Source organism: Apaloderma vittatum, unplaced genomic scaffold, assembly GCF_000703405.1.
Source record: "Apaloderma vittatum isolate BGI_N311 unplaced genomic scaffold, ASM70340v1 Scaffold36957, whole genome shotgun sequence".
Lineage (NCBI taxonomy): Eukaryota > Metazoa > Chordata > Aves > Trogoniformes > Trogonidae > Apaloderma > Apaloderma vittatum.
In genome coordinates, this window is record NW_009725183.1 from 1 (window position 1) to 23,137 (window position 23,137).

The 23,137-nt window shown below is 37.9% G+C and overlaps 1 protein-coding gene across 1 annotated transcript; it reads left to right on the forward strand.

The window, feature by feature from the left end:
* Window positions 1–3,493: 3,493 nt before the first annotated feature.
* On the forward strand, window positions 3,494–22,849 carry ANKRD27 (ankyrin repeat domain 27 (VPS9 domain); the record flags this gene model as incomplete). The annotated part of the gene is made up of 17 exons (XM_009872795.1): window positions 3,494–3,586; window positions 4,400–4,527; window positions 4,976–5,058; window positions 5,736–5,851; window positions 6,621–6,713; window positions 7,083–7,280; window positions 7,602–7,661; window positions 7,769–7,888; window positions 11,434–11,478; window positions 13,649–13,771; window positions 15,535–15,732; window positions 16,873–16,992; window positions 17,549–17,710; window positions 18,615–18,723; window positions 20,071–20,152; window positions 20,717–20,789; window positions 22,571–22,849. Coding segments are annotated over 17 exons (2,082 nt in total), but the record flags the coding sequence as incomplete, so codon positions are not given.
* Between the last annotated feature and the right edge of the window lie 288 nt (window positions 22,850–23,137).

Genomic DNA, 23,137 nt, shown 5'->3' on the forward strand with positions numbered 1-23,137 from the left:
CCCAGCCCTCTAGCCTGTCTAGGTTTGATAAGCTTGTAGGACTGTACCACTGTGGAGTAAAAGTCAGGTTACAAGCAGCTAACAATTCCTTTTTTTGCACTTAAAGAAATGAGTTGAGGGAACTATACCTGAAGTAATACTAAAATGCTTGAAATTACTACCTGTCCTAATCCTGTAGCAATTATATACTCCTTGAGGAAGTAGTTAAATGTCAAGTCTGCCTCTTCATATTATTAGAGGAAGAATGACAGCACTATTTTCAACAGCTGAGTCTTCAGTAAGTTTAATATCTCCTGGTTTGTACTCTTTCTATCATGGCTGTGAAAGCAACACAATACTTGAGAGTAGGCATAGCTTAAACAGATATTTTTTCTTTATAATCATTTGAAAAGGCTTAGCTATGCAAGCAGAATGGAGATTGCAGTATAATTTAGAATTATCTTTGTACTCTAAAAATTCAGTATGTTTGCAATGCAGATGACCATTGCACCAAGCTGATAGTTTAATGGGAGTGCAGGACTACGATAAGGTGGTGTTTGAAGGTCAAATTGGGCTCTTGGGATCTCTAACCTAGCGGGGCCAGGAAGGTTGTGGATGCATGAGTTATTTCCTACTGGGCAACTAAGCCTGTCAATCAGGTCAAATCCCTGCAGGCTAATGAATGATATTGATGTGACTTTAGAAAACTCTTATGATTTAAGAACTTTTGTAGCTTATTTAGTAAAGGAATCTAGTCTTACTGCTCCTATAAAACTTTCTACTGTTGCAAAATTAGGTTTTCCTGATCTGATGTGGAAGTCAAAAGGAGTGAACTTGGAACCAGAGTGAATTCAACGTGTCTCAGTCTGCCCAACTGCAAAGCACTGGAATCTAATTGCAGGAGCCAGAATAATGGCTCAGTGTACAGGGCTTGGTATGGGACCTGGGGCACAATCTTAAAGAAGCAGCACTTAAAGTAACATTTTAGCCTTTTGTTATTTTGGTTTTGTTCTTCTGTGGGATTTTTTCCTGAACCTGTCATGCATAGGTTTTTGTACACTAAAAAAGGCACTCTGAGTTTGTGTAAAGAGACTGTGGTATTTCTTGTTTGTAATGCTATATTGAATTATGTTAAAAAAAAAATAAATAAAAAGTTAGTTGAAAAGAAAAAAAAACCTGCCAAACAATTTTGCTTCCTGCAGTCACTTGGCTATCATTAACAATCAATATACAAATAGCAATGCTGGTGGTCTGGATGGAGAACTGGAACCAAAGTAGAATTGTCTTCTACAACACTGCCCGCAAGCTGAAAAAAAAAAGTACTGCTCTGAATGTCTAGAATAAAGACTCTTTCCTATTAAATGCCTGGTCCTATCCCTCATTAAATAGTTAAGGATAGCATGTTTGTGTGTTTCATGCTGGGATTGACCTCAAGTCATTATAACTTAACTGCCACTGCCATTAAGACACTATATTTTTTTGAGAGGCATCTGTCTTTAAAGATGAACTACAGTGTTGAGAAGCTCAAATGAGGGCAGTCTTATACTGCTTACGTTAGTGTGCGCACCCATTGAGAGCAAGCAGTAAGTGTTCCTGTCCCTACCTCGGCTGGATCAGCTCCAGCCCTGGAGCACTGGCCTCTCACTTCCTCACTCCTGTGAGTGTAGAGCGAGTGTGCGACAGCAACTCCTTTCCTCTACGTTGCCTTTCACTGGAGTTGATGGGGCTTAGAGGCAGCATCCTGAGATGAAATGGAAAACAGCAGAACCTCGAAGATGAGCACAGGGGTGATCCCCTGTTCCCCTAACACAGCTGAAAAGGAAAGAGCTAGACCACCTGCTCTAGTGTAGGGTAAGGGAGAGGAAGGTGGCACACTTCGAAGAGGAAGAAACTTTCCAGCAAATAGTTCCTTGACAGGAGTTGAAAAAGGGTGGTGAGGAGGTGCAGGAAAACGGTCGGAACTTCTGCTAGCCTTTCACTCCCTTCATGAATTTGTCAATTATTTCTTTTATTCTGTAGTAAAGGAGATAACTTTCTGTTTAAAGCAGAAGCAGCTGTCATATTGATGCCCCGTGGTTTCCTTTTCCAGATTGTGCTGGAAGGAGTTGTGGGCTTTAAGTGATCAGGAATGTTTCTGTGCCCTAGGGCTTTGTTCTGGCCTCTCATGTGGCTATGCTTAATTTTATAGCTGGCTTCAGATGGAGCTTCTGGCAGCTGAGTAATGCTGTTGTCCAACTGCTAATGAAGCAACTACATAAAGAAAACTCAGCAGGGAACTAATGTACCCTGTGGGATAATGGGTGTATTATCACCATTGGTACAAAAACTGCATTTAGGAGACACCTGCCAAATCTCTTCATCCAAGGTCATGAAAGTCACAAAGACATTTTTGCTCTGAGGAGGAGAGGAGGGTGTAAATGCTAGAAAGAGTCCCCTCTATTTTCTGGGAGTTGCCAACCTTATTTAATGAGAATTCCAGTTAATAAGTATTGGACCTTAGTTACTAATGTGCAGTAAGATCCTCTAGTTCAGAAGGTTGAAGTAAGGTATAAAGTTAGGTTTTATTTCATGTGAGGTTCAACGTTGCCTGCAGTGTTGACTCTACTTAAGAATTTTCACCTAGTTTTGGAAGCGTATGTTCTTTAGTGCATGCTGAAGTGTGTCTTCAGCTTTCTCAGCCATGTCCGTGTCTGCTTAGCTCGATCTCCGATTGCCAAGCAGTGAGCAGTAGGAAGCCCCTGGAATGAACGAGTCTGCTGCAGAGCAGTGCTTCACCTGGTGCACTCTTTTCATTTTCAGCAAGTAGCAGAGAGTTCAGCAGAGCCTTTGGGTCAGAGTTGTATCTGAGTCATCTTATTTAACAGCCACCAGCAGACTTGTCTTACAAGAACTTGTCTAATGCCTTTTTGAGTTCATTTATACTTTTGATTTTTGCAACATCTTATGGCAATGAGGCCTACAATAAAAGAACGCTTTTTCTTTTCTCTCTTTTCCTTCCTGCTCCCTCTCCAGGCCCAATGTGTGATGATTTTGTTGGGCATCTCAGTCCTTACACTTTCAGGAATGGAGGATATTTGTTCTTTGCACGTTTTCTTTGAACTTTTGTAATTTTTATAGATGGCTGTAGCACAGCCAAACCTTCTTCAGAGTGAAGAATACTAATTTCTCCTCATAAGAAAGCTGTATCACACCTCTTATTTCTTGTTATGTTTGTTATGTCTTCTAGTTTTACAGTGTTCTTTTTTTGATAGTACAAATATAATTTCACTAATGCTCAGTTCACGAATTACAGAAAAGGAATATTGTGGTGAACATCTGCTTATTATTTCTTTGAACAGCAAGTGTGTGGTCTTTTAAGTCAACATCCCAAGCATGAAACTGATTTAGGTTTTACATGCAGCTCATAATTCGTAAGCGGTAAATCTAATATTTAATATTTTTAAAAATTAATTTTGCTGTCAAGTTATTTTTTCCTGTAAATGAGTATATAGATAATATATCATTTTATTTTCAGGAATCTGAGAACCTGTGTGACAAGCTGCTTCTAAGACAAAGGATGAACTTGTTGTCTCAGATGTCTGCTACTCCAATAGACTGCTTATTTAAGGTTAAAAACTTTTATGGCAGAATATGTATGTACTTACCTCTTGCATGTTTGTATCCCTTCCTTTCCGTGATTTTCTGAAATGGAGTGCAGCGTTGATTAGTACTTCAAAATGTGTTTTAGTAGATACTGAAAGTCTGTTTTGAATCTGGTGCATTTCTGTGCCAAAACATTACCAAGTTAATATAATCTGGATTTCAGCATGTTGTGCAAACTATGGAAACAAAGGAGGATGAAATGCTGCTACTTTGGTTATAGATTGGCCTATATAATGCACAGATCTGATATTTCTGTCTGGTTGTTTCTCACAGCTTTTAGTACTTGAAATTAAAAGAATTTTCTGAAATAATTCAAATGTGGTCACCTGACAGCTTCTTCATATTATATGTTAATCTCATATTGTCATTCAAAAAGATTTTTGCCTTTACAAGGACACAAAGCAGAGCTTCTAATTGTATGTGTTCACAGATTATGTCTAGAGACTTAGTAATTTCATAGAAATGTTTTTGCACAGAGGGAGCTCAATTTCGTGACTGAGTCCAAAGAGAACAATAAGAATTGTTTTAAATTTTTATAGCCAGTGAAGTAAGCCAAGAACAAATTCGTTTTAATACTGAATGTCCATTAGGGGGGTTTTGTGCTGCGACATTGTTCATTTCTGCTTTCTAATGCTTGAATACATGTCTTTTATAATTGGTTCCTTTTGTTTTGTGCTTCAGTAAATTACTCTTTTTTCTTTTTTCTCTTTTTTTTTCTTTAAAAGAGGGCTTTTTGTATTGGTTCCTCATTCTCCTTTCTTCTCTTGGCTTTTTGTAGCATATTGCTTCAGGTAACCAGGAGGAAGTGGAGCGATTACTGAGTCAAGGTGACAGTGATAAGGACACTGTACAAAAAATGTGTCATCCCCTCTGTTACTGTGACAAATGTGAGAAGCTAGTTTCTGGGTAAGCACTGTTCATCTCCACAAATACATGAAAAGCTACGTAAAAGTGTACGTCTAAGATTTACTTTAGAAAGTGCGCTGCTTTTGGTTATAGAGGATGTTGGTGGCGCTTCAGGATGTAGTAGAGACGGTATGTTCATGTGGCTTGAAAAAGCAGAAGAAATAGGCAAATACTGAATGCCTTGGAACCAAACAATTTTGTGATGGAGGCTGTGTGTCCTTTGGTAAACGTGGTGTGAAGTGTTTCTTCTCTTGAACCTTGGGCAAAACCAGGTGTCTTAACAAAATGTAAAACTCCGTATAGAATAGTTTGTCAATGTGAAAGTGTAAAGGATAAAAAGTTCCAAAATCAGGTTTTTATCTGTCTGCCATAGCAATTTTTTCCGTCTCTCCTCCTTACCACTGCTGCAGAGGTAACCGAGCTGCTTTTAATCCGTTGTGTTTTAAAGGAAACTGAATGATCCTTCCATTATCACTCCATTTTCCCGAGATGACCGGGGATATACACCGCTTCATGTAGCTGCTATTTGTGGTGAGTATTATTTGTTTTCTTCACTACTGCCTTTTACTTACTGTGTTCCTTATCTTTATGTTGGCATGTTTTCCAGCTTTGTATTCAATTGTTTTCTGCTTATTTGCTTTGGCAACTGGTATCTTGGTACAGACTGAAGTTATCATACTACCATAGTAGTTCTTCCTTCAGCTGTGAAAAAAGTCAGAATGTGTCATCAGAAACTGGCCTTGTTTTGAAGAACCAGCAGATGGAGAAATTAATCTTTTCTCTTTCCTGCAGCTGGCTGTGCATGTTAGATCTGTACTGTTTCCTGTCTTGTAATGTTCATTATGCCAGTGATCTTATGTTTATGAGAATATTTTTGTAGCAAGTTTTTTATAAGTAGTTTCCTTTTTTTATTATCTTGAATTCCAACAGGAGAGTGCTTTCTGTGACATGACTTTATTTTCTCTTCTTACTTGTAAGATGCAAGCACAGCTCGGTTTTAGCTTGAGGTTCCTTTCTGCAGCTTTGACCTTGAGTAATCTGCAAGGCAAAAACTCTCAAATACCAAGGAAGTTAATATACAGTATATAGAAACATAGTATACAGAAATGCACAGTATTTGGAATTATAGTTTGTGTTTGTATTAGTAAAGTAGCAATGCTTGTGTGCTAAGTTTACTCCTTTCTTTTAATATCTGCGTGTTTTTCAAGGGCAAACGTCATTAGTGGATTTACTAGTAGCGAAAGGAGCTGTTGTCAATGCTACAGATTACCATGGTTCAACTCCACTTCACCTTGCCTGTCAGAAGGGATATCAAAATGTTACAGTAAGCACCAAAAGGCTTAGTTATAAATAAAAGAAATACTTAAACTAAACAAGAAATATATGACTCTTGCTAAGCTGTTCTACTGTTACTGTCGTTTAGGTCTTCTGAGAAGCTTTTACCGGAGCTATGCACAGTGTCTGAACTGAGGATCTTTTGTCACTGTAGTTTGAGCGATATTTTATTTTTGCCCATACTGCGAGGTTTTCAGCCATTTGTAATAACCAAGCAATTGACGGCTATGCATGCCTCACAATGAATCCATTTTATTAATACAAATCTCTAACACAGAGTACAAATGCAGACCTGTTAACATCTCTGCTCTTCATTAAGACAGAAGAACCATTGCAATCACTGGAGTGAATTAAATGACTTCACGTTGTGTTTAGGATGGTTCTGTAACTGCATTATTATGTGTGAGATTCTTCAAAATAGCGTTGTTGAAATTAAGCTGTTTCTTCACTTAGGTAGGCTTTTAAAATCTATGATAAATTGTGATGTAGTACATGTATTGCAGTGTTGGCAGTAGATCTTTCATTTTTTCAGTGACAACTCTGAATATGTAAGAAGCAGCTTTTATTTGGTTCTTAGGGCAGGGCAAAAGCAGTAATGTATTGCCAAGAGGATAGTGTCTGAAACAGGAGAGACAGCTTAGATAGTTTTTCATTAAGTGCTTCATCATGCTAGAAACCTAAAGGAATCTAGAGAGTAACAAGTGTTTGTCCATTAGTTTTTTAGTTACTTCAATGTCTGCTTTTGTTTTTATTTTAAGCTTCTTTTGTTGCACTATAAGGCAAGTACTGATGTTCAGGACAATAATGGAAATACTCCACTTCATTTAGCCTGCACTTACGGTCATGAGGATGTAAGTAGTTGTTTTGTAACACACTAAGTGGACGTTCTAATGGAATTGAATTAAACTGTGATGCGAATTTGCACTAAACTTATGTATTTTAAATACTACATAAAAAAGTTTGGAGGTTATCTATTTAATTCTGTAAATTAGGACTTTGTTCAGTATTCTTGTAGCGGATTTTATTATGCATTCATGTTAAAAGTATTGTGCAAATGTAGCAGAGTTATTTGACTCTGTTTAAGGACAACTAGCTATAAGAGCTGCCCTTTAGGTAATGGATTGTATGAGCAACAATGAAAAAAAGCTTTTTAGGATGGCATGTTACATGAATTGAGAGACAATACTACAATTTATTGATAGCTTTCCTTTTCTTTCCAGTGTGTCAAAGCTTTAGTCTACTATGATGTGCATTCCTGTAGACTAGATATTGGTAATGAAAAGGGAGATACTCCTCTCCATATAGCTGCTCGTTGGGGCTATCAAGGGATCATAGAAGTGCTTTTGCAAAATGGGGCAAATCCAGAAATTCAGAACCGGATGAAAGAGACTTCCCTGCAATGTGCATTAAATTCCAAGGTATTCCTCTTTATTTTCTAGCCCAATTTCTCTCTGATGCAGTTCCACAAAGGTGTGGATGCTTACCTGCTAATAGGGTTTTGTGGTCTGGTACTATTAAAGTGAAAATATATGTTTCACTTTAAGGAAGAAGGGTCACATTTTAAATGTAATAGCGTGAATACAGGCTGTGGTATAGAACATAAACTTGTAAATGGGTACTTTTAATCTGCTCAGTCATAATCTGTTGCTAATATTAGGTTGTCGGCTAATTTGTTTCAGTCGGTAGATTCCTTGTTAAGTGGAGTTACATTGTTTCTCTTTATTAATATTTTTATGCAGATTTTGTCATTGATGGAATTAAACTATTTAACGTTTGAAAGAGGACAGAGTGCTTCTGAGGTAACAACCAGTGCAAGTTGCTAATCTTCTTTTTGCCACCATTTCAACCGCTTCATTTGGTGCGTAACTTTTTCCATTTTGTTTGGGTTTTTTTTGCCAACTTTAAGTCACCGCTAAGGTCTCCTCAGCGCTCAACAGAAACTTTCAGCAGAGGATCATCTATCTCAAGCCTCTCATCAGCATCAACTGATATAAGACAAGAAGAAGTAAAAAATAGTTACAAAGAGGTAAGACTGAGGTATAAGTTTTGACAATAAGCAAAGTGAAGGAGGCTAGAAGATTGTACTTTGCAACACTAGTTTAAACTGCTTTTTCAGAAGTAGTCTTCTGTCTAGTTTGGAAAATTATATATGCTGCTATCCTCAGGAGCTTGTCATCTCAGTATCTAAACACGTATTTTTGTATGATCTCAACTGCTCTACTTGTTATTTCTGGGGAGAAATTGAAAGTGTATATGCAATAGTTCAAATTTACTGCAATTAACTATGTAATCTGAGAATATGTTGAGGTTTACAAAATTACAATAGCAGTCAGTGCCCCTTGCTGTCCTGTCCAGGAGTTAAATGTCACTGTTAGCTTCTGTCAGGATAAGGGACCAGTACAGGCATACTGGCAAACAACTTGACAAACTAGAATGTTAAGACAAGCTTTCAAAATAGGCATAGCAAATCAATTTTGTAACATATGAAGAAGTATATGCTATATACGAAGTGTCTTGCACATAAGCATTTGCTGATTTTGCACTACCCACACCAAGATGCCACCCACTTAATTTTTTTTATGTGGGACCTCAGATCCATACTTTCCATTTATCCCCTTTGAAGACTGTCATGTCACCACTCTTTCTGATGCTTCTCTATTTATTTTTTTCCAGTCCTCCTGTTCCTTTTTTTTCCAGACTGACCTCCTTAGTATTTTTATTTCTTGCTCTGTGACCTCTACATTTAAATTCTTTCTTTTCCTACTATTAAAAGCTGCTTCTCTTGCCAAAAGTTTGTTTTCTACAAAAATGTAAAGTTTGACTGGACAATATTACGTCGCACTTCATTATCAGTTACTCTGTGAGAACCTTAGTGTAGGATTGTACCTCCCTGCTTGGACAGATTCAAGCACATAAAAGCTCACCTCATAGATTGAGGATTTATTTTTCCTTGAAGGAATAAATTTATCACACCTAAGAGCTAAGACTGAAGTTCAAACCAGGGAAGAAGATTACAAGCAGCTTACACCTTGGATTCTTGAGGTTAATGACCTTCTCCTGTAATCCAGCTTTAGTTAATTTCTGTCAGTCAAGTTTCACATGGGCTCACCACTCTTATTTTTGCTAAGTAAAGAGGCAAGGGCCTAATCCTGAGCAAGCTCCATGAAGGGAATGCTGCTGGAGGCAATGGGAAGCCGATAAGGTCAGTTTTCCAGACCTCAAGGCTTAGACCATGGATTAAGGGGATGCAGTTAGACCCTTATTAATCAATACTGCTGGTAAATTAAACTTTGCTAAAACGAGCCAGTCGTGGTGTGTGTCTTGTACGTGCCTTTTTTACAACTTGGAAAAGAAAAAATGCCGGGCATGTAAATTTGGAGCTGCTTCTGCTGAAACTAATAGCTCCTTGCACAATTTCTGCTCAGCAACAGAAAAACCTGAGCATGCAGGTGAATTGCAGTAGATTTGTTTCATCTACTTTTACATTTAAAGTAAAGTACTTCTGTTCCATGGAGGCGCAAGAAAGCAAACTGGGAAGATGGGAAAGTGCATGTACAGGACATTTTCCCCTAAGTACTCATAATAAATTATCTATAAGATGCATAATAGATGCTGTATGCTTCTCCAGTGCTAGAGCCTGAGGCAGTTTTTGGGACTGTAAGGAATTTGTTATTTTTGGAAAGAAATTATCAGAGCTTGTAGGTCAGTTGCTGTTACTCTCAAGTGTCTTGTATGTGATAAAGACTGTCTCCTGAAAATCATCAAGACCTTTACATTCTCTAGTGATGTTGTCCTATACAATCAGCAGAAATTTAGGGGAGGCACCGATCTCCCTAGTGTACTGAGTTCATTTTAGGTGTACCTGTGTAGAGATTGGAATCCGGCTCACTTAATTTCAGATATCTGAAGACAATTGTCTTAACTTCAGACATCTATTTTCCCTCCTTACTGGAGGCAAATCAGTACCTCCAAAGAGGAGTTACTCGGACATGTGTAGTTTGACCCGAGTTGCACTTGAGTGTCATTGATTGACTGTGTTTTGTTCTGAAGTTGCCAGAGGTTGAATTTAAACGACTGGCTTATGTTTAGAGAGCTAACTTATAGACATTCAAAGTTAGGAAGGAGGAATACTGACTTCAAGGAGCTTCACCTTGTATTAGAAAGGTAGTAGTAAAATAGAATTAGCAGCTTTAATAAAAAGAGGTAAAAAGGGATGGAGAGAGTTAATCTAACCTCTAATCTTTCAGCTGTAGATGTGTCCTGCTCTTCTGCTGAAACCCCGAGGAAAGAGACCAGAACAGTAAAAACACAACTTCCTTTTACTCTCATCCTTCCTTGTTTGCTTTATCAAATGCTGCTGTCAGTTGGCAAGATAGTAATTTCTAGATGGAGATGGAAGTGTGATTGTGGCTGTTACTCCATGACCTACTCAACTTGCAAGATGTTTGTTAATATTGGAACAATTTTAGTTACACAACAGTGTCTTTGATTGTAGCACACTGCTAGAATAACATGATGCAATGCTGAAACAGATTTTCACAAAGTTTATTAAATGATTCTTCAATAATCTGCAGAGGCTAGACAAGTTGCCTGTTGATAGTAGCACTGGAGTCTCCCTGCCCTTTTACTGGCACCCGTCCCACTTTGATCACGTTAGATCTCAACTCCTTCATGTGATAGCCGAGATTCAGAGGAGCAGCAGGGAGACAAGTACATCTTGTTCTGCTGTTTTCACAAGCAATCAGAGGGATCAGGGGAGCGGTAGCAGTGCACTGCAGAGCACCTTCTGTCTTTTCTTCCCTGTTTGCCTCTTATTTTTCCCCTGCGGAATTCATAAACCAGAATACCAACAGCAAGCAGTTGTGCTCAGGCACTAGCTGGCATACACATAATTGATCTAATACTGGTCCCCTGGAATAACTCTGAGTTGAGGAGACCTGGCTTTTGCTAAGGCATGCCCTTTTGATATTTATATCTTTTCAGATTTTAAGTAAGAAAACAAATTTCATGCAGTCAAGTTAGATTTGTAAATATTTAATTTATCATAGGAATAAAGCAGTAATCTGCAGATATGAACAATCAGAAGTCATCTTTTTCATCCTAAACTGTTGTTTCTCAAATAGCAAAACACAACCTGCCATCTTTTATGCTTCTGGTAGCATATAGTAGCTTATCAAGAGTCCATACAGCACTAGTGTTTATCAAGGGAGAAGTTTGCCTTGAGTAGGAATTCTTAACGTTAGGTTCACCTAACTGACCATGTGTGGTCAGCTGCTGCTGAAGTGGCATAAAAAAGCCCTTACAGGGCTTTGTTTGCATGGACTTTATGTCATCTGTTTAGGTAAGTATTTTTATCTTTAAGCAAGTCAGAGACCATGATACAGGCACAGGCCTTGCACAGCTTTTGTATTTCGTGAAGGAACAAGGTTTTTCCTTTATCAACCAGTATGAAATGAGCCAGCAGTAATCTTACCACATGAGCTTAGGAGGTTAGTAAAGAACATGGGATTTTCTGTGTACAGCTTAATGCCAACACTAAGAAAGCAAATAACCTGTTTTGTTCATACATAGGTGGAAAAACTCCTAAGAGCAGTTGCTGATGGAGATCTGGAAATGGTGAGTCTTAGCATGGCTGTTGAATAGTATTGAATTCCAATTTACCTCATTCAAATCGAGGAAGTTATTAGTAAATACTAGTAAGTGAAAAGTGCTTTGGATAATACCTTCCCTCAGCAATAATTAATCCAATTCAGCTCATTTCATACTAAGAATATTCACTCCATGTCCTCAAATTAGTTTATCTACAGTGCTTTTAAGGCCTACTATTTTGACATTTCCATAGCCTCTTACACTAAGGAAATTACTTTAAATTGAATAAATCCTTTCTGAAGGCTTGTCATTTAAAAATGTGTACATGATCACCTCTAGGAGATGCAAAGAACTTGAAGAGCAGCATTCAGGGCAGGCATGTTTACAAGAAGTATTGTGAGAAAGACCAATTTATTTGCTCACAGGTGCTGAAGCTGCACTGTCAAATGCTGTTGTTAGATGGGGAGGATGGTGCACTGCAGAACTGTAAAAGATGTGTGTACTGAGGTCACAATGTTGTACTGGATATACAGTCAACACAAATAAAAAAAAAAAAAGGCAAAATACATAGGTTTTCAGGTAAACCTGATTTTTTTACAGCAAATCCAGTAGGAAGTGTGACTCTTCCCAGTTGTTTGTTCTTATGTCACAGAATCGCTTTGTATCTTCTCATATGTGAACTGATGCATGTGCTCAAGTGGCAACGCTGTGCACCAGTTCTGGAAACTGAGTGGTGGAATTCTCAGTTTGTCTTTTTTTGACTTGAGAAATATTCCAGTAATAAAATGGTTTTTAAATCCACAAATGCTTTTTGATTCTGAAATTGCCAGGTTCTCTAATGCTTTGAAGAGTCCTTATGGTGTGTTTACTGCATGTAAGAATGGTGCATAGGTACTATAAATGAAAAATGAGCTCCTATTTTGCTTGCTGCCATACCTTTTCATTACTATTTCATACAGAGAGCAAATGTAGATGACATCAGTCAGTACAGAGAAGTTCTTAGAGGCATACAGCTTTCCTGTAGTTTGGATTTCACTTCAAATAAGTAGCTGGTGGCTATAATGATGCCAGTTTCGGAGTTGATGTTCTATAATTTGTGATACTTACTGCCTGTCTTGACATACTTTTTACTTACTGTTGCCCTTTATTCATGAAAATTTGAACAATAAGGTGCTTCCAATGTCATCATACTGAAAAACTGAAGATGACACAAATCTTTAAAAGTTTTGTCTTAGGCAGATTTTGTTTAAAATTTAAACTGCATCATGAAAATATTTAAAGAAAATTAGAATCATAGAATGGCCTAGCCTGGAAGGGACCTTAGAGATCATCTAGTCCAACCTCCCTGTCATGGGCAGGGACGCCATCTCTCGACTAGACCGTACATAAATTACATACATAATTTGCTGGAAAATTAGTATCTAGCACTGTTCAACAGATACCAGCAATGAAAAGCATACAGAAGTCAAATCTATGCATTCAGATGACAGGGTCACATTATTTTCGGGAGTCTTTACTTTACATCTTACTCAAGTTTATGTGAAGGTATTACTTACAAAGAGAATTGCCCACTTGGATAGCAAAGGTTACAGCCTGCATATCTGCTAAAGAACCATAATTACTTAAAAACTCTTATCTTGTTCTGTCAGCCCGAGGTCTGTCTTCACAGGAACAGAAGCAGCAGTAGGGTCATTTCTGGTGTTGTACATTTCTGCTGTGATGGGCAATTGAGCTTTGCAAGAGAGGGAGCATTAAAAAAAAGTACCATGAAACTGAAAGTTTTAAAAAAATAATTAAAATTATACTATGATTGCTCAGGAAGCCAGAAAACAACCTTTGTCATCATTGTAGCACCTGCAAACTTCACGTTGATGTGAGCTGGCCCAAATCATCTGAGCTAAAAGGATTTGGAGCGTTTGAGAATAGGTGAACACTGAAGTCTTGATTAGGCAGGAGGAACTCATTTATAATTTACTTTGCTGCTATACTTGGTAAATTTTCTGGCTGCTTTGTCAATAATATTTGATTTTTTTTTTTTAATTTGGCCTGTGGACAGCCGATGCTAGGAGGTAGCTGTACAGTCTCCCTGAGATATTCACGAGGATATTTTTGTGAAATCTTACTTGCCTACATAGGCAAATTTATTAGGACATGGAACCTTTGAACTCTATAAAGGAGAACTTGCTTTTTATGCCAGGTACGTTATCTCTTGGAATGGGTGGAAGAAGACTTAGAAGATGAGGATGACACAGCCAGTACATCAAAACCAGAGTTCTGCCATCCATTATGCCAGTGCTCGAAATGTGGGCCAGTGCAAAAGGTTGGAATATTCATTCTGTAAAAAAGAATAATATATTTTCATGTTATGTAACTTTTAACTCTATTCATGTTGCCCAACACCCTTCTAAAAGCAATTAAATACATACAGATCTTAACAGAGTTCATGTGATGCCATGAAATTTTCTCTTTTCAGTTGAACTGTAGAACATTTTGGATTCAGGAACATTGTTCAGAGATTTGCTCAATATCTGCTGAAGTGAAAAAAACTTTGCAGTTTGCTTCTAGAATATGGTGACTGCTGTCATTATGGTTTGGACAGCTTTGAAGAAATGGGAAAAACCTTTTTCTAAGCCTTAGTTTCTCCTGGTTCTCTTTTTATAGTTTACATTGATAACTGTCATAGAGCATCTACTTGTCTGTTAGTAATCAGTTTAGCAAGGAATACCTGCTAATCCTATAATGAATGTAATGTTGATAAGGTCTTTTTTTAATTGCGAGACGTCTTTTATACAAGCTGTATCTAAAACCTCTCCAGAGATTAAATATAATTGCAAAGACTTCCTTTCCCCTTATTTATTATTGACTGTAGAAGAGAACAGGTTTTACAATACACTTTCCTATTTTTAATTTAAATAAGGAATGATGCCAGCTTCTTGGAAATAGAAAACTTAATTACTTGCCTTTCAGGAAGAAAGTGTGTTACTATGTCTGAAGTTTTACCTAACTGGATAAGTTACTGCAAAATAGACCAATGTATGAATTTTCAATGTATTGGCTCTTTGAGGTAACAGTACTCATATCAGTTAAGTGAGAAAATGTGAGATGGCTTAACTTCTTCGAAATTCCTCACTGCTACCTTATGTTTATTTTGTGTAGGACACGAGTCTATTAGTCCTTGAGTGCTTCACATTCTTTGTTCTCTGGTAACATGTGTCCATATGCCCTCAGTACAGAGATCATGTGCTCAAGATGCCAGAGCCTGAGACCATAAAGTTCATTTTATTGATCACAGGGGAAGGAATGGCATTTGCTATGGAATTTACTTGCCCACTGAATGAAAAGTAAAAGGAACTTGTTAACTAATCTTAGCCACTCTACTAGGTAGGTACACATTTAAAAGCACACTGCAGCTAGGCACAATGGAAGATTGTCTACCACTGTAAATGTTAGGCACCTATGTGGTGTGTGAGAGAAGTAAAAAAAAGGATGTTCTGGACTGCTGGCTAAGCTGGCTTCCAGGCAGTTTCCTTATCTTGACTCCTTGTGGGAGTCTGTTCTCTGGCCCAGTGTTACTTCCATATGAATAAAATTAATTGTGGTTTTAATCTTTATTACATTGAGCTTTACATGTAGCAGTAAAATAGGTGTGTAGTGTCTGTCTCCAAGAGCATAAATGTCTGTATAAATGACAATAACTTATAATATTAACACCTCCTCTCCGTATGTACAACATAACAGCTATATATAAACTCTTTAAGTTTTACTTCCACCTCAACCTTTGCTGCTTCAGCCTATTATTAATATCATGAATACTTCGTCTAGAATTTCTTCATGAAGCTGTCGTGTTGGGAGAAAAGAGAGAAAAGTAAAACTCACTGTTCTGTTGAAAAATACTACCAAACTAATCTGGTTTACTCACTCTTTTCCTGAGGGTCTCAAATTAGGCTCTGTAGCAAAAGTTCTTGTAATGTGCATCTACCTGTTTTGTTTATACTTAGCAGGTATTTGGCTGCTTGTTGATTAGCAGAAAGCAGCATGATTAATTATATAATATTGTGGGTTTTTTTAAATTTTCCTCAATAGAAATTTGCAAGGATCTCTGCTAATGGACTTGGAGTAAATGTTTCGAACCAAGACGGTTTTACACCATTGCACATGGCTGCGCTACACGGACACTCTGAACTTGTCTTGCTCTTGCTAAAACATGGAGCCAGCATCAGTGCCAAAAATGCAAACCATGCAGTTCCTCTTCACCTCGCCTGCCAGAAAGGTCACTTCCAGGTAACTGAGCCTCTTCCTAAGTGCAAGCTCTTTAGTGCTTCACCACCACCACCAAAAAGCTGTTCTGTGAAGTTATCAGTGAATTATCAACAGGACTGAAACAGTGATGTTGAGAACTAGTTTGGTGATTCTGTATTTTCTTCAGTGTCTAAAATCTCCAGATGGAGCAGGGGATCTTCCAGCTGAAACAGTTTCAGTGGGCACCTTTCTTTCTGAATGACTTGAAAGAAGGGTTTAATGAGGAATAGCTACTGTTGTACAGCAAACGCTTCAGAAATACCGTATAACTGAATCTTCCTGTGTATTTTCTCTTTGTACCTTCTGTTCAAGGAGGTTATGTGTACATCTGTTGATGCAATGGACTTGGTATCTTCAGTAGCCACTGTAGTAAATATTTACTGTATCTTCAACTCATTTAAGTAGATTACAAGCCAAGTGGAGCTCTAAGGGTAGCAGATAACCTCCTCTGCGTAAGCAGTGAAGGAGAAGCACAAGCTACTGAGGAGAGAATATTAATACAGGAGGAGGAGTAATTGAGAGAGGAAAAATAAGGATCATGAAAAAGCAGGTGCAGCCAGGCAAATGGGAATATGCACAGAAGTAGAAAACTAGGATTTCAGAATAAGGAACTGAGGACTGCAAGAGGAAAAAGAAAAAGGGAATTGTGAAGATAATGGGGAGACAAAACACTAGGGAAGCAAGAAGAAAATGAGAATACAACTCAAACTTGAAGATTACTAAATGTTAGTTCTTGGAGTATTTACAACATAAAGAACAAGTATTGTGATGAGTCTGGGAAGGGCAAAGGGATACTGTTGCTGTTGTGGTTTGGTTTTAATGTTTTATTAAGTTATTGATTATGTATGTTTTGCACATACCTTGAGTTTTATTTTCTGGTCAGTCTTTCAGCTGCTTAAAGTTTGGTTTTTTGTTGTATTTTTTTTTAAGGGTTTGGTAAAATATGAAAATTAATGTGATAAGAAGAGGTGCTTGTGCTTATCTGTTTGGCAAAGATGAGACTTGTTTTCTTCCATGTCTTCCATTTTAGATTTAAAAAAAAAAAGAAAAAAAAAGAGGAGCTTTAACTGCACGATTATGGTTAGCTGCTATCTTAAATTAAAAAGTTGTTACTTTCAATAGGTGGTGAAGTGTCTGATGGATTACGATGCTAAACAAAATAAAAAGGATATATATGGAAATACTCCTTTAATTTATGCATGCTTGAATGGTCAATATGAGACAACTGCCCTGTTGTTACAGGTAAGATCACTGAGAACAGAATGTTCAGAATAGTATTTCTTATGTCATATCTGTGCTTATGTAGTTATGCATTTGTCTGTCAAAACTACTTGGGGGGGAAAAAAGAGTGTCATCTTGCTCTTTTCAGTCCCTTCCTGTCATGTTTTTTTTATTAGATAAATACTACTTTACTATTGCACAGCTAGCTGTTTTTATGGAACTTTTTTTGAGGCAGATGTTAGGTTTGCTCGCTTATGAGTCTGTCACATAGGGGGGTTTGTGATTTATTTAAGTTATTAATATCTCTTCATTTTGGAATATGTAGTAGATATAGACAAAAAATAAATTGCCTGATCTGTGAAATCGTGGCTATGAGAGAGGAGGAAATAATATGATCAGGTGGCTTATCGTTGAACTGGTGATTGCTAACTGGAGCTTTCTGTGCTTGTATATAGCTAGAAAGATTCTGTTGTTCTCATTCATACAGAGAAAAGGAGAAAAAAACTGAATAGTAGTGTTCTGTTTCCAATTCATGCTATTCTCTCTTTAATAACCTCAATTTTATCTTGCTGTCCAGCATGGAGCTTCTGTCAACCTTTCTAATGCCAAAGGCAATACAGCGCTGCACGAGGCCGTGATAGGCAAGAACGAAGCCCTGGTGGACCTGCTGCTTCAGAACGGTGCCGTGACGCACATAAGGAACGAAAGGAACTGTACCCCTGCAGACTGCGCTGAGCCGGTGAGCGCACAAAGCTCTTGTTGGATGATTGGTTTTCCTAAAGTTCCATATGCACAATGTAGGAAAGAAAGCAAATGCAACTATTTGTCAGGAGAGTATTTGCCAAGACTTCTGTAGTTAATGATTAGGGGTGATACAAAAACTTAGATGTCTGTTCATTTTACAGTGTGCAATATAATACCTGTGGAATATGAAACCTCTTGTTTTTCTAAAATCAATTATTTTAGACAAAAAGGAAGAGTCTAGAAAGAGTGAAAGCACGTATGTGGGTGAAAATGCCATTAACATCTATGCTAGTAATGGCAGAGAGAGCATAAGAAATGTTGTTGAATGTAGGAAAATGAACACTTTTCACTAATCAGTTACAGTGCTAGCAGTCTTCCTTGTGCCACCCACCCATCTTTTGCTCTTTGTGCCTTTTGATACCTTTTATCTTGTCATCAATAACTCTGACCTTCCCCTTTATTAAAAGCAATAACATTACACATAATATTAAATTATAAAGAATTACTTGGCTTTTAAATATGATACATGGTCCCTATCTTTATGTGCTTAAATAGCCTCTGAGATGTAGCATAATGACCACAAAATTCGGTACTGAATCAATTTTAGTATTTGTATTGCCATTTAAACTGAAATTAGCTTAACCATAAATAATACAATTTAAAATAACAGGTCAAGATTTCAAAATCACCACTCCAGTACAGTGCAACTTGCAGAACACTGACTTTGTCCCTACTCAAAATGATATAATTTAAAGGTTGTATTTATTATGAGGTTTTTTTGTGTAACTTACGTTCATTTTGGCAGCAATTAACACACTCTGCATAGACTAGAATCCTAAATTGTACTGATGTTTTTCTTTTTTTTTAATAATGGTGAAAATGGAAACTTTTAAATTAAGAATTCAAATATCACTAAGTTGCTGGAAACAGCACCAAGCTATGTACCTACATCAGCAGAGAGAGAAAAGGAGTGTGAGCAGCATGCTACTATCAAGATAAGAAAAAAAGGTACATGTTGTATTTCCTGGTGTGAATAAAAAGGGATTTAGGAATTCATGTGCAACTACATAAAATAATTTATATAATTGATTTACATATAATTAGAGAACAGTCAACTATTTTGCATATTTATTACAGGTAACACCTAAAACACTATAACTAACTGTGGCAGACTTTGTATTCTGTTCATGACATCGTGGTAAACCTAGTTTTCACTTCCAGTGCATGGGGAGGAATTTTACATACAAAACCATTTAAAGTTAAAAAACATGTCATATTTGAGAAGATATCATTAACCATTTAGTAATTGTCCATTTCAGTGCAAAGTAAAACAGATTAAATTGTCTCTAGTCAATTATGTTTCCTTAAAACAGGTTAGGGAGTGACCCCTCCATTAGTTACCAAGAGCTACCAAAGTTACTGTCTAAACCATTAAACACAGTTTGCAAAAGAAGGACTTTGAGTAAATGGCAGCATGTAGTAGAGTCTGAGCAAATATGTTGGGGCACGTGGTACAGTTTGACCAGACAGCTGAGCTGATGTAGTGGCTTATTGACACTTAAAGAGAGCTGGTGCTACTCACCGTCCATCCTCACCTCTTCCCTCTCACCCTCAGCTTCTGGTCTTCTTTATCCACTGCTTCCCTTATGCTGGCTCAGAAGTTTTTCAGATAAAATTTTCAAGCTGATAAGACTTCACTAACCTGGGGCAAGGGCTGTAACAATTTTTTGCTGAGCTGGACGACTCAGCATAGCAAGGGACCTGCTGCCACCAGAACTTTGGAAAGCAGACAGTGAGGCTGCACGAGCAGGAATTAGGGAAGGTGAGGAGCAGGAGTGCCTGTTTCAGGATCCACGAGTTTTAGACTTTTCAGAAAGACTTTTCCTGCTTCTCTAGGAAAGATTATGAATGTTTTGTTAATACAAAACCAAAATTAATGACAGTATGCTGATGACCAAAATTGATGTAGTTCTTTCTAATATTATGAGAATAGTTTTGAAAGAACAGTAGAAGACATGAGTAAGTAATATAAATGAAGAGGTAGTATAGTATCTGTGTGTTAATTCAGGTTTTTAAAAATCTGAATTTAGGCCCTCAAAGTCCGGAATTACATGGTCTTTTCAGAAGCTTGGCCAGTCATGCTAATCTGATAAGGAGTGTTTACTTTTGCGACTTAAAATGCTTTAAAATTTTCAAAGATAAGTTGCGACTCTGATTCAAGCTAGTAACTATTATAGTTTTACTGTAAAATTCTAAATCAAATGTCAGTATATACCACTTTTCAGAACTGTGTTTTTTTAATTCTTAAGTGTGACTCAGTTGTAATTTTAGCTGCCTGTTCTTTTAAACCCCTAGTGAATTCTAAGCCATGTGAGAAAGCTGATGATCCCATAAGCAGACAACTTCAACTGGTCCAATCAATTAACAGATTTAACAAGTAAGCATAGAAACTTCCTAAGAAGTGTGTTTGTTTCCCATAAGCAAACAAGATATACAACTGTTAATAAAGCCCAGAAGCATAAAAAGTCATTGTTGCACACCTCGTATGACTGATTTGACAGTAGCTGTTCATCCTCTGAGGCACGCACATTTGTATCACCAGACAGATGTTCCAGGCACGACAGACCCAGCGGTGGGAACAGCAGTGACGTGCTGTGCCGCAGGAGGGAAAAGCTGCCTGGCAAAGGAGTACTTGCAAATGCCTTCAAAATTTTTTTTTCACCCTAATACCCGGTGTACCGTAGATTAAAAATTTCAGAGCCAGACTGCTTGAAAAATATTGTTTTAGTGCTTCACTCAATTGTTGGGTTTTGCCTATGATCTTTTTAAACATTAATGTCTGTTCTGTGACAAAATACTAGTAGGCTCTCCTTTTGAGCAGGTGTTGTCAGATAGTAGCTTTTCTATGTTGTGGTAGTGGCAGCTGGTGGATTTTCTGTGATCAGGACTTCTGTGGAAAGACTTCTGTAGTTACACTGAATTTCTTTAAAATACTTTTTAGAGCAAAACATTTACGGAGAACAATGACAAGAGATAAAAGTGTCCCTAATTTTGACTATCAGTTACTGCATCAGGTAAGTGGAAATACTCACTTGAATTATTTGTGTAATATAGAAAATCTGTTTTCTCTGCTGTTAATATAGATAGAACAGGAAAGTTTCTTTACTAGTGATGGTCGGCAAATCTCACAGGTTCTGACCTGTTTGCTAAATTGCTGATGCTTCATCGTTATTTAAACTTCAACGGTGCTTTCATAACACCTCTTAAACATCTTACTTCTGAACCTCCTAAGCTTCTTACTGGAGTCTCAGTCCTGTTTTCTCAGTCTTGTTTTCTGTGCCATGTCTAGTAAAATCTAGGTTATACCAAGGCTTGAAAAACTCTATGGCTTATAAGCGCTATAGCCAAGCAGAGATGCTGTATACAAGAGTGAAATTTTTCAGTAAATGAAAAGCAGGGTTTGCATAAGTCTGCTTGTGGGAGGAGATTGTTTTCCAGGGTGATAGCAAACGGCACATGGTGTTGTCAGCTGTGACCCAGGTACGTGAAACCAGCTCGTCTCAGGCAGAGGGGACTGTGGCACCTTGCACCAGTCTGACCTCCCCCCAGTGCATGTGCACCCCCTTCCTCTTCTATGTTGGCTTTCACTCTCACAGGACTTTCTCCAGAGCCATATGAGCATGCCAAATCAAGACAAAAACTAACCTATTCAGAAGAAAAGGGTTTTCTACTAAAAGAGTTAGTTCAGTTGCTGCCCATTATTATGACACAGCCTGGCAGATGCAAGCTCTGCTGGTCATCCCTGTCTGGAAAAATGGAACGCTGTTCTATTTCATAGAGTCTGTACAAGATTTAACATTTGTGAAGACCCTTGAGAATGCCAAATTAATGCCATAAAACTGTAATATTTTATTATTTTTTTCTAGTATTAATGATAATGTCCCACTATTTGATTAATGTGGGATTTAGATTTTATAACTGTGGCTTGCTGAAGGCAGTATGTCGTTTAAGTACAGCAGGTATCAAAAAGCTATTATATGACCATGATATATAGCAGTTCAACCGTGTGTGACTGTTGTGGCTTTATGAATTTACAAGTCATACAGCTGCTTTAGTGGGTTTAAACACATATAATCTCCATCTGAAACATGTTAAAAATTGTTCCCATTGTTTCAGTAAAAGGGTATAGTAATTAATTTCTGCCTTTTGTTCTTATCTTGGAAAACCTGTCATTAGCATGCTTGGATTCTCTTTTTCTCTTAGTTAGTCGCCAGTAATTGAGGAAAGTCACCCGCTCTGAAAAGGGAAAATCAGGAGCAGATGTGGAAATGAAAGATAACTATAGCTGGAATGACTGAAGAGTCTTTAAGGGGGGCGGTGAGGGTAGGTGTCTCTTCCAACAGACAATACCTGGGAGGTTTCGCCTTTGCCTTCAGCAGTGGCTGACAGAGCCTGTCCATATTACTACTTATGTGTTTCCTAATGGTAAAAGAAACAGCTGTTAATTTGAAGTACCTTGAGACTTGCGTTACAAAAGTGTTGAGAAAAGTTAGGATGACTTGGGGGTAGTACATTGAAAATCAGTTCTGGCAGGCCTTCATTGTTTTTCAGTTCTGGTACACATGTATGTGTAGCCTGGGGCAGGCTGGCCTCTCCTTGTTTTCATATATGTAGACCAAGTATGATTACTGCCCTAAAAAGTATGCTGTTTTTAATCCCTGACTGTGTTCTTAATATAAAGAATATCATGAAACTAATGTGATACTTATATTCAAGAAACACTACATTCATTTTACTTCTTTGTACTGAAGAAAGTAGGCAGTGCTTTTAACGTACCATTTTTCTGTCCTCACAGTTAGCTATTAAAAGCTTTGATAAGACCAAGTTAAGATCTGTTGACATGCTGGACCAGAGCAAAGTTAAGATTATTGACACAGGATGCAGCAGTGAGTTTGTGAAACATGACGACATGCTAGAAGAAGTTCCTCACAGGAGTAAATTAATGCACCGGAGACACACTGTTAACGTGCCGCTTTCAGCAGAGACTGTCGGTGATAACAGCTTATCCAGCCCTAGAAATCCAAGTACTTCACCATCAAGAGACTGCGGTGATGACTTGTCTTCAAAACATTGACAAGGAAGAGTGAATTTGACGTCAAAAGCTGAGGAACCAGGTGGTGTGGATTTCAGTCACCCTTCACTGTGTATCACAGAACTGAGCGATACTTGCAAGCCTGCCTTCAGGACCGAGCCCAAGGATGCCTCGTCGGCAGAAACAGAATGTTCCCGGCACTTTTGAAGACTGAGTCCCGTTTGTGTTGGAGGTCGCTGCACAGCCAGGTCACTACTGATCTCAAGGAACGGGGACGTACGGAGAGGCAGACAGCAGTTACTTTCCTATTCTACATAGCACTTATACAAA